General features: G+C 37.0%; 1 protein-coding gene across 7 annotated transcripts in view; it reads right to left on the reverse strand.

The window, feature by feature from the left end:
- LOC107689139 (THO complex subunit 2) overlaps window positions 1-12611 on the reverse strand; it is a 101128-nt gene that overhangs the window by 70760 nt on the left and 17757 nt on the right. For all 7 annotated transcript variants that reach the window (XR_001634304.1, XM_016487053.1, XM_016487051.1 and 4 more), the window contains exons 9-15: window positions 10143-10235; window positions 7139-7294; window positions 5401-5573; window positions 2052-2247; window positions 1441-1479; window positions 882-1012; window positions 314-415 (exon numbers count right to left, since the gene is read on the reverse strand). Coding sequence is in view for 6 of the 7 variants with exons in the window: in XM_016487053.1 (XP_016342539.1) it covers window positions 314-415; window positions 882-1012; window positions 1441-1479; window positions 2052-2247; window positions 5401-5573; window positions 7139-7294; window positions 10143-10235 (890 nt within the window). In the remaining variant the exon portion in view is untranslated. The remainder of the gene's footprint in view (window positions 1-313; window positions 416-881; window positions 1013-1440; window positions 1480-2051; window positions 2248-5400; window positions 5574-7138; window positions 7295-10142; window positions 10236-12611) is intronic.

Raw genomic sequence — 12611 nt, forward strand, 5'->3', positions numbered from 1 at the left:
CTGTCGGGGATTTGTCGTGTCGTGCCGCGCCGCATCCAGTGTAGACAGCATCACTGATTACAATGAGTTCTATACACTGATCTATATATAATGAATCTCTATTATAGATCAGTGGTTCTATAGTATTTTCTCACGCCGCGCCGCTCGCGTCCGGTGTAGACACGGTGTTAGGAATCGTTATTTGTTTTCCCTCCTAACTCCACGCCCCAGCCAATGTCATCGTCCATCGCGATGTTTCACTGTAGACATCGCCCAACCCTAATTTAAGTAGCTTAGCAGAACTGATCTAAATTCAGAGAGAAAGTAAACTTACTTCATGATGTATTTGGCTCTGTCTACCGTCTGAGCCTTGATCTTCACCAGGAGTGGATGATTGCCGTACGTCTCATTCTTCCACTGCCCATAGAGACGATACCTAATTACACAACACCGAGATCCGCGTGTAAGGTAATGAAAATACATATATCATGTTCATCAAGGCATTCTGACAGCGTTTAGATATGTATACAGGGAATATCATGAGGGAATAGGCATGCAATATACAGTTTTTGTGGTAGCTCTGTATATTTCTACAGCATCGCTGTTGAAGAGTAATTAGCCGGTGAAGCAGATTTACTTATTGTGGATTTAACGAAAGTTATCATGAGCATTGTAACGTTAGAAGCGGATGTCATAAATGTCAATAGACCAGAAACAGCCATTCATAAATCCGTAAGATCTTACGTTCATGCTGTGGAAATACAAACCAGAAGACAGAAGAAAATGAACGCAGTGCTGAAAAGGGGCGGAGCTACATAAGGTCTGTATCATTTATTTTTGCTCATACACTGAGCAGCGCAGAAAGACCTATAGCTTAAGACAAAGTGAGGAGCTGACGGTACCTGTGCTGGTAGGGGAAGAGTTTAAAGAAGCCCCAGAGCTCCTCGGACATGCAGGCGTTGCACTCCATGAGCGAGAGAGACGGTAACAGCACCTGATCAGCAGTACTGAGAAAACAGCTCAGCAGAGAGTCCTGCCAGAGACACAGACACATCCAGCACTTCATATACATCCAGACAAAACACAGCTGCACTGTCAAGGGCCTGTCATAGTCATCGAGATATAAAAGGATTTATAGCTTTAAATCCCTCAAGAAAACTCATTTGGCCATTACAGGAACATCCAGTAATCAAACACAATTACTAATAAAGTTATCAAAGTTAATAAAGTTAATAGCTGTTCAATGTTAGTGTTAAATGCTAAAATGGTTAACAGATCATTTGTTTGGAAGAATCTATTAGGTTTAAATTAAGTTTAAACTGGGTGAGAAAAATGTCAAATACACTTTACAGTCAGAGCTGATCTTCTAGAATTTAGCAAACAAACAACCAAAAAAAGCCAGAAACCTGTGCTGTTCTTCATACAACTTTACACTGTCACTCAGGACTTTCCATGACTCACCATTTTGTCCTTGGTGTCTTGCCTGCTTTCATTTTGGTACTGAAAGAGAGAGAGACAGACACACACACACACACACACACACACACACACACAGAGAGACAGACAGTGATCAATAGAGGCTAACCAACAATAAAGTGAGACTACAGAACTCACACAGGTTAGATTAAAATGAGCCGAAGAGCTAATACAGTTCTGATATAGACCTCATCAACCTCTGGGACACACCGTTACATTCTCTGCCCACCAAAAAATACACAAGGACAATACTGTAATAACACTGGAGAAAGTCCATCTACCTGGCTATCAAAGCAGAATCTACAGCAGCCTGAAGTGCTGCTGAACCATTTCTACATGAGCTAACAACACACACAACCATCATACAGTCAGTGCAGAGTTGAGATAGTTGGTGCACCACCACTAAAACATCTATCCATACATCATCCAAACTGCTTGTCCTATATAGCGTTATTAACTAGCTTTCCACCAAGCTACTTGGTTACTTGTTGTGTTACGTCTTCTATTAGGCTAGTGATCTTATTAGGCTACCTCTCAAGGGTTTGCTCAAATATATAATAGCAGATATATCAGCCAACTCTAGTGTCAGTCCTCACCTCTTTCATGAAGCTCTTGCCCAGTCGCACGACCTTGGCAAACAGGATGGGGTCGTGGGACATGTGAGGGCCCAGGTAGCACAGCATGGCGAAGACGCCCCTGGAGAGATCGTCGAAGCTTTCGGCCGGCCGCAGTGCCTGTTTGTTTCGCAGAGGCGTCATCAAACCGCCTTTGGCACCTTTGGGGACTGCAGCCCTAAAAATACAGGACGTTCAAAGAGTTCAACCCACAGCTCTGCTGGCTGAATTTCTCTTGTGTCTTCTGTCCCAGCACTGGATCTACGGTTACGGCTCGAAGCACGTCTCATGCGGACTGTGTCCTGATCGACTTACGGTGTGTGTGTGTATGTCCCACACTGACGGTTTGGTTTTAGGACAACTTTGATGAAAGGTTTTGATCCACTTCAAATGTTGACTACTGTGATTTAATGATTTTACACTAATGCGGAATAAGAACAAAAAGTGAGAAAATCTCAAATCTTTCTCATATTGTTTCCAAGCAACTGACACTAGAGAGATAAAGGGTCGGAAATGTGAAGACATTAACACTGACATGGCATAAGCTTTTAAGCAAAAAAAGGGGGCTATTAAGAAACTACCATTATGAGTTTTATTATTTGCCAGATTTAATGCGTTTATTTACACACCCACACTGCAAATCACACTTTCAAAAAACAAAAGCCACAATGTATGGTGTGCTAGATAAACAATAACCAATTATATTTGTTATTGTTAAGAATACATTTATTAATTGCAAAAAAACTGATGCGAGTATTTAAAATTAATTACTTGTCATTCAAAAACATTGTCCGATTCACATCTTGCAATCCTAAAGTACTTATTACATAGACTTCAACGACGTGGAAAATGTGGACAGAGTTGTGGAATCTAGTCATAAAAGTGGAATTCACTATATAATGTGGAATGTCAAACAATTTGGCAAAATCTGGATGAATAAACCAGTCCAGGGTATCCAAAGGATTTTTTAAAATGAAATATATGGCTTTTTAAGACCTATTCAAATAAAATTATCATACAAGAGAAAAGGGAAATGCCCATGGTAACCTATTAAACAGTAAAATTATTGTAAAAAACATAATTTAAAGGAGACCAATTATGCACTTTGAATATAAGTCTCAGGTGTCTGTGAGGTTTCAGCTTAAAATTCCGCACAAATCATTTAAACAGGCTGTTTTTGTGCATGTCTCTTAAAATGCAAATGAGCTGCAGTTCCCCAACCCCTTTTCCAGAATAGGGCGGTGCCTTTACAGCTCGTACCTCAGATATTCCGACAAATAACATCTGTTTGGTTTTGATTATCATGTCTATCACACTGAAATCATGCATTTTAAACCATATTAGTTTAAACTTCTGATATAGGGTTTTCAGAAGAACGCGCACAGACAGCGGCTGTCACAGGTATGCGAGTACTAAACTAGGTTCTCTTTCGTGTCTTATTGCGCTTAAACTGTCAAATACTCACAAGTTTATGTTAGAAACACACGCGAGTTACAAAAACAGTCGGTTATGTCTGAGAAGGTAAACAGCTGGGAAAGAAATCACATGTTCATATTAGATCTGTGTGGCGGCAGCGTAATATACAGTAAATAAATCAATAAACCCACTGCTCTCTTGTCTCCTCTGAGGCTGGGTCTCTCGTCTGTGCAGCCAAAGACAGAAGAGTTAGCATGCTTTGCTTGAACTTTCACCATGGCGTTAGAACTGGTACACCGTTGTCGCTTGCGAAAACACAATGTTGGCACCGTGGGTGGAAACTTGCAGATTAAGGGGCGGTAATATTATAATAAGATCCCCTTTCTACATCACAAGGGGAGTGAAATCTTATTATTTTTTTATTTTTTATTTATTGTTTTTCACAAGCTTGCAGAGAAAGGCTTACCAAAATAAATATATATATACTATGTTGGTAAATGCACCAGGGACCCGATTATAGCACTTAAAACACGAAAAAAAGTCAACTTTACAGTTCAAATAAAGGTTTTCATAAAAACAATAAGGTTTATAAAATGCTATACCTCCCATTTCAGCTTTTAATCCTCTTATATTGATTATCTATTAGGGATGCACGATATTATCGGACTGATATCGGAATCGGCTGATAATGGCTTTAAATGTAAATATCGGCATCGGCCCGATATGAAAAATTATGCCGATATGTCTTGCTGATAAAAGGAATAGGTTAACTCGCATGTGCTCAGGGTGTGCTAGCGATTAGATCACGTCAGCAGTGTGGCTCATTCTTGAAGCAAAGTTTTGTCTGAATGATGATTAGATTCACTCTTTTGGATCGCTGTTTAACCGGATCTTCTTAGTGAACCGGTCGAACCAGTTCACCAAATCGAACTGAATCATTTGAAACGGTTCGCGTCTCCAGTACGCACTAATCCACAAATTACTTAAGTTATTCGGTTTATAAACGTGCCTGACACTCCCTCTGACGCGAAATAAACCAATATCCCGAGTTATTCAGTTACTTTTAACAGTGCATTGACTGAACTGCTAAAAGAGAACCGATGATGGGATGTGCATGAGCAGAGCAGCTGGACTGAGTCTCGTCCTGCTGGGAGACGGCATCACAGTATGCTAAGGGGCGTAACATTTCCGTCACACACTTGAGGTATTCGGCCAATCACAACGCACTAGATAGCTGGCCAATCAGAGCACACCTCGCTTTTTCAGACCGATGAGCTTTGTAAAAATCAACACGTTTCAGAAAGGCGTGGCATAGAGGAGAAACGATAATGTAGATTATATGGAAAATAATGTGTTTTTTTAACCTTAAACCGCATAAACACATTGCATTACACCAAATACACAACATAATGTTCTTTTTAGCAACATCATATGACCCCTTTAATCTGTGAAAGCACGTACAGAATGACGCGTTCGGTGTGTGAAAAGTAATAGCACGTGCAGCGGCAGCCTCCCCCAGGTCCTAACGCCCGTTTGGTAAGGAGTTTTAATCTGTATGGGGGGTGCTGGCCAAAATGAGTCGAAAAATATCGGCATATCGGCAAAAACAAAATATCGTGCATCCCTATTATCTATAATTATATTAATATTCAATAAAAATACTTGATATCTTAATTGTTTAGATTATTAAACAATTAGCACATTAGCTTCTTGACAATCCATTGGTTCGCATTTCCAATTCTGTGTTTATAGGGCCCTTTAATGGTTCCCTGTTTATTTCTAATCAAACATAACAAATCAGTGATTCCGTGAGTGAGTCAGGTGTGATTCACTGAGTAGTTGACCGTGAACATACTTAAACCAACAGCAAACGCTGTTCCAGGCTCAGGACAGAGCGTGCGTCTGAAAGCCGTACCTGCGGTAGAGCGGCTCCACGATCAGGTGCAGCAGCTGGCACAGTGCGATGGCGATGGCCTTGTGGGAGGTGGCGTAGAAAGCTGGCATCTGATCCATGATGCTCTGAGCGTGCTGCCAGTCACCGATCCTCAGCAGCGCCTCCAGCAGCCCCAGCTTCTGGTTATCAGGAGGCTGACATGAGAGGAGAGACAGATTAGAGGAGCGGAGGACACACCTCCACATACGGCATCATTACATGCTCCTCTGTTCATTATCTCTTCTGCTGAGGAGTCTGAGGGGATTCTTATCTTCAGAGACAGATGAAACACACACACCATCTGTGTTGTTTCATACAGCTTACAAGTCACACTAATGCAAAGCCACAACAACAGCTCTAAAATACGGATTCTCATATATTCAGTCAGAGGTGGAAAAAGAAGTTTCAACTAGGCTGCAACTCACAACTTTTTTGATTCATTTGTGAATTTAGTTTTTTCTTAATCTGACATTCCATGTCATGCGCAATTCTCTCATTGAACCACAATGCACCGTAAAAGCACTCTGTCAAAGCATCAGACCACATGAAACTATATGCACAATGCATTATTTGCCTTTAATATAAACCTGGTTTGAAATTTGTCTTCTTTATTTTAATCTCTGCAAAAGTGATGTCCCTGACACAAGCTTTCCATGCAAATTGTTCAGCAAATTTAACATGCTTTAAATGACAAACAGTTTTGGTCGAAACAGTTTTATTTAGTTACATTAAGTAAGACACAAGGGGACAACCCTCTGATTCCTTAGGAATAAATATATACGTATTGTCATTTTTAATTCAATTTGTCCTTATTCAAGAGTTTTGAAAAGTCTCATGTTCAATAAGGCTGCATTTAAGCGTATAAAGTACATACTTTTAAATAATGAACTGAAGTGAGACTGGTTTTAATTATAATTAAACATTATTAATGTCTACTGCTGCTATTTCTCAGGATTTTAAAGCCCTGTGTGCATTCTGTGTTCATATTCTTCAAGTATACACTGCTGGTTTCATTTAAACCATCAACTTAGTAAACAGCATGGCTAAACCGCAGCTTATCTCTGCATATGGAAGTGCATTTTGTGAATCCGAGGCTGTCAGACGCAGTGCATGCTGAGTGTCTGTACATGCTCTGCTGTAATCAAGCATCTGATCAGCCCAGCAAAAGCCATTTATGTAACACTGACATTTACATGCATTTATACTATTACATCATAAAACTCTTCTATGCTCTTCTGCAAGTGTTAGCTTTGTAAACTGAGAAAATTAATAAAATATCAGATGAAAACTCTAATGAGAATTGTTGCCGTAGCAACTAACTGAAATGAAATAAGTTGAAGTACTAAAATTACTAAATCTAAAGCTACATAATTATTAAACTAAATAAATACATACAAAAAAATACTGAAACTTAAACCAAAAGTCCCATTTATGGCCAATTGATGATTACTACAGGCAACTTTGGCTTGTCCTTCAGCGTATATGAACAAATATGAAAAGCATTTACATAAAAGCACTTACAACTGAAGCCTATAAGGCAAGCAAAGCCAAAACACGATGCTTGTATTTCTGTTCAAGCCCTTCAGTGTGGGTTTGGAATAACATGATTATTTGTGGGTGAATTATTCCTTTAATAGCACCACTGAACAGTCATTTTTCACCTTTCTGTCTGGTGCTTCAGTTTTCGTTTAATGAATATGCTACAGCAAAAACAAGTTACCTTCTCATTCTTTTCCTCTTCCTTCTCCTTTTCCTTCTCCTTGTCCTCTGTCTTTTCGGAGGGGACAAGCACCATGGTGAGTTTGCGGGCGATCTGTTTGGCCTCCAGGATCTCTCTCTTGTGCTCTTCCACGATGCTGGAATCCAGTGGGAGGAGCTGCGTAAATACACATGATTTAGTCAGTCTGACCTGTGTCGTGTTAGTTTATTTATTTAATGTTTAGTCTAGATTTAGTCAATTAAAACTTAGTCACATATTAGTCATGCTGCATAATGGTTAAAATTATAATCATTATAATCCCCCCTCATCTAGTTTCCTGATAAAAACTCTCTACATTACGAAAACCAGGAAAACTCAAAAGCTTAAATATTCCTAATATTAATTCCAAATTATATTCAAGTCTTTCTATTAAAAAAAAAAAATAAGACTTTGTATTGAGGCGCAGAAGTTGTGTAAGTGCATTTATTCAACAACCTCAATCGCAAACAATATAATCGAGATCAATGTTTGGATTTTTTACAGTTCCTCACTGAGAAGGTTTGATGGCAGATTTATGCAGCAAACAACAATGTGAATGTGGCTGTTTTACACTTTCATTTGAGCAGAATATCTCTAAACTTGCATGTTTGTCAATGTTTTCAGATCATCAGTGTGTGCAAAGGTTGCCAGGTTGTGAAGAAACTAAAACACAAATGTGTCCCTTTAAAAGAAAAGCTCTGATAGGGGGATTTAAACTCTTGACACTTGGCAACCGCAACCATGAAAACTCAGTTTTTTTGTTGAAGAAAAAATAGAAAAATGTTCTATACAGTGTGTTTATTTTTTATTTACTCATCTTTTTTCGTCAATGATCAACAAAATCATGAATCGTGATATTTCTAAAAAGAAAATTGTGATATGATATTTTTGCCATATCACCCACCCCTACTCCAGATGCATGTAGGCCAAACTTCAGCTGCAAATATTCAATCTCTTCCACATGACATTTAATACCATGAGTAAATGGAGTCAAAGTGCACCTGTAATTCTAATAAGCAGAATTATATTTTAACAACTTAAAAGAATGGCATTTACAGCTTGTTCTGTTCAAAAGGAAGTTATCTGACAATGTTGACTGACAATATCGAATCAACTTCAGCCTGAATATGCTTTTTGGACATTGTTTGAATCACCAAGGACCACACTTTCAGCTAAAGATCTTCTTTAATGCTCTACTGAAGAAAAAGTGTCACCTACATATTGGATGAACTACAAATGTTCATTTCTGGGTGAACTATCCCTTTAAATCTACTGAATGTATTCAGCCAATACTATTGTTTATTGCAAAGTTCTATTAAGAAGTTTTTGTTCTGTCGGTTGCTATGGTTATCACTGTCAATCATCGCAGAGCGGTGATTTACTCATGCATTTAAATGCAGTTATCATTCCCATTGCAGTTACAGTGTATGCGTTGCCCTTGGCCAGCTTAGCAGCATGAAAAATTGAACTTATTCAAATTGTGAGAGTTAAAGCAGGCTAAGAACATTCTACACTGGGGAAAACTCCTGTTACAGTCAAGGAAGCTAACTGCACTCTCTTAAGCTGTGCTTTGTTTTAAGGAAAGGATTCATAAGCGGGTCATTCCATGAAATCGGTGCCTTTTCCACTTGGAAAAAGTGAAAAATAAAATAAGTTGAATCAATATATATATATTTTTTTTTTAATATCCATGAAACGAAGACACCTTAAAATGACAAGAAATTGTATTGTGCCATCTCAGGCTATGTAATTTATTATTTTATGACTATTTTTCTACCTCATGTTTTGGTATTTTTGTCAACCCTGTTACTGACACAAGCGTTACTAGATACTATAGTTTAATTAGAACTCATATGCCACTGAATGATATAGGCATTAGCTCAATAATATACCGAGGGTGACCTTTAAAATGTTTGAATTTTACACAGACAATCTTTAAAAACAGGGCCAAACCTAATCTGTCATCCCTGTTACCCACAAGTCAAAACCAGTTACCCTAAAAAGTAACAGGTTTGACAACTTCAAACACATTTGCTAATTGCTAGCTAATAGTCAAGTTCACAAAATCACATTGTACACTTTGAAGGGATTTTACTTGTAGATAGTTGATTATATTAAATGTACGAAATAATTGCTTAAAGTTACATTTTAAAAATGGTAACAGGATTGACATTGCATGGTGGCCCCCAATCAGTCAAGCCTCATAAATCATCAAAAATAGAACATTATAGCAGAATGAGAGAAACATGCTTGTGTTTTAATTGTAGGAATCCTGGTTGAGAGATGACGTAACCTCCTAGTAGTGATGTCACTTGAATGTACATTATTTTTGATGAGGGTAACAGGGCTGACATGAAATCAGTGGACACCAATAAAATGATTTATATTTTATAGAAAAGATGCATACTAATGCCAAAAACATTGCTTAACAATGAGACTATATTTAGAACAATATGCAAATGTGATTTTGCAAATTAAAAGTCATGCTGAAAAAGAAAAATCATAGTGAGGGACAGGCCAAAAACCTTACCCTTATCAGCATAAATGCTATTTAAATTATTTAAAATAATATTTAATTAACTTTTTTTGATGTGATATTGATGAAAGCACACTGTTATGTTTTTAAATTGCACATTTATTTGTCGTTACATTAAATCTATGTTTGATTATTTCTCAGGGACGCAAAAGGCACCAATTTCGTGGAATGACCCAAGCATTCAGAACTTTCAGGAAAAAAATAATGCCATTTTGAACAGATTTCTTCTGTATAGAGACTAATTTAAAGGTTCTCATCAACCACTGTATTAATGCCCTCAATAGAAATGTCTGCTGATCAAACAGAATTCGATCATCCTAACAGAAACCTTCTCTGCACTCGCACAAATGCAGCAGCTGCCAAATCACTACTCAGCACTACTAGTACTTCAAAAAGTTCGGTATCGTCACATTTTTACACTACTCAACCAGCCACGACTCTTCCACTTACATGAACGTAGAGGTCTTCAAGAGCGATGAGGTTGTGTTGAAGAAGAGCTGCAGCGATGTGGTACAGAGATGATGGCGTTTCTCCATTAGGCTCCTGTGGAAACAAAAAAAACACCAGATGAACATGATTACAGACAGCGATCTTGTCCAAGAGAAGGGTGAACAAACCCAGCTGTAACGTTCACTATGTGCAAACGATTACTTTTCTATTCCTTTTGAGTATTTGACCGCAGCAGATTCCTACTACTTTTGTTCATCTGGAAAAAATAAAAGTTATGACAGAAAATCATACTTGACAGCAGTCATCTTGTATGAGTCAGTGAATATTACTGCACAATAACATGAACTAAAACTAAAGGCAGAGTTATCAGAACAGTTGCCATGCCAACAGATATACTCTGCACTGCAATGTCAAATGTTCAGAAACAATGACTGGAAATATTTCTGAAATTTTGCCCAGCACTGGCTGTTTTAAAACCGAACATGCCTAACCTGAAAGCAATTTTTGACTCAACATTTATACATGAGGGTCAGAAATGAACTTTCGATAAGAGGCAATATTTGTCCGCGTGGAGTTGATTTCTGTTTTTTTTTTTTGTTTTGTTTTAATTTTGATAATGACGGTATTAAATGTACCAGAGTTGTCTTCTTATAAAATCCTTAAAATGAATCAATTACTTCAGAATACTATAGACTGATACCAATAAAATGTTAGCCATCTTTACACTGCAAAGGTGGAACAGAAGCTGGCATGGCATGTTTATTTACTCAAAATGTACACAACAACATTCATACATAATATAAATGTATCATTTATTTAAAATGATTATTTAAAAAAACAGGAAGTCTTTACAGGGTAAGGCTGCAATATGAGAAAAACCATTACCGTCATCATTGTTCACAACCATTTATGAATTAGTTTATTGGTTTTTAAGCTTGAGAAAGTTAAGACTTCACATTGATTACGTTAACGAAAGTATGAAAGCATGAAAAAAAAACTTAACAGAAACGTGTGCGATTGGTTGTAATGCTCAATTCTAGGGCTGTAACGATTCACTCAACTCATGATGCGATACGATTCACGAAACCGATTTCGCGATACGATTTTCTCACGATGTTTTTTAACAAAACGAGATTTAAGACAAATTATAAATGAAAAGGTGTCCTTTTATTATTTCTCAGACATTATTTCTCATTTCTTTGTAAAATTGAAATGTCAAATAACAAAACTAAATTGAAATTTTAAAACAAACCCCAAATCAAACGAATAACACAAATAAAATAAATAAAAAATAAAGCCTTGTCTGTGCTCTTTCCATTTAAAATTAGAGGCAACCACTGCAATTTAATCACAATCCAAACAAAGATGCTGCACACATGCAGCATAAGCAGTTTTTAATCTAAATTAGATTATATCATTTCAAAATTTGAAGCAAAAACAGAATGGTCTGACTTTAGTTTTGTGACTACAGTATACAGTAAAATACAGTATACTACATAAAACACCTGCATGAAACAAGAACAGCAGATGAGCTGAATGAGATGCAGATTCACTCTCAGACAGCAGGTGGCGCTTTTGGAACAGCAGCAATATAGTGTTTCCTTGGTTACTGCTGTAAACAAAGCAGCCCTGCAATTATGAACACTATTTAAATATCCATTACACAAAAGAAAAGACGAAAAGAAAATACCATCTAAACTTCTCTAAAGACAGTCAGTTCCCCTCAGAGATGCATTCATATAAACTCCCATCGTGATTCATTTGACATCTCAACCGATTTGAATAGTCTCATATTTGTATTGATTTTTAACCATCGTTACATCCCTACTCAATACTACAAAATGTGTAAAAAATATTTCACATTTCAGTTTATAAGCAACAGCTGTAATAGATTCGGTTTAATTTTGGACGGACATTTTCCTCAATTTGGTGGCATTTTTGCCCCAAGTCCCCGTTACACACATAACACACACTGTCTAGGTTTGAAGCAAAAGCATTCTGTCACATGTCTGTGTATTAGTGTTGTCACGATACTACTACTGAACCAATACTACGACAAAACTAGGGATGCATGATATTGGATTTTTGCCTATATGGCGATAATTTTCAACTCAATTTGGCAGATAGCCGATGCCGATATATAATTATTTTTCATTTTGGTTAGTTTTTAACAAGAACTTATTTGTTAGAATTAAATAAACAATAATAAAGTTATTTTATAATGACAGTACATTGAAGATTTAAAATGTTAGAATTAAATAAACAATAATAAAGTCATTTTATAATGACAGTACATTGAAGATTTAAAAATTAATATAGATAAACTATATATTAATCACTGCATTTTTTTTTTCTGAAAGATGCAGTGGTAACCTTAACATTTTATTTTAAGATTTAACATTTGTAAATGGCCTAAAGCAAAAGAGTTGTAAAAATTCTGAAAATCTTTTAGAGCTCATAATTTGTTTA

This window comes from Sinocyclocheilus anshuiensis, unplaced genomic scaffold, assembly GCF_001515605.1.
Source record: "Sinocyclocheilus anshuiensis isolate Anshui unplaced genomic scaffold, SAMN03320099.WGS_v1.1 scaffold846, whole genome shotgun sequence".
NCBI classification, from domain to species: domain Eukaryota; kingdom Metazoa; phylum Chordata; class Actinopteri; order Cypriniformes; family Cyprinidae; genus Sinocyclocheilus; species Sinocyclocheilus anshuiensis.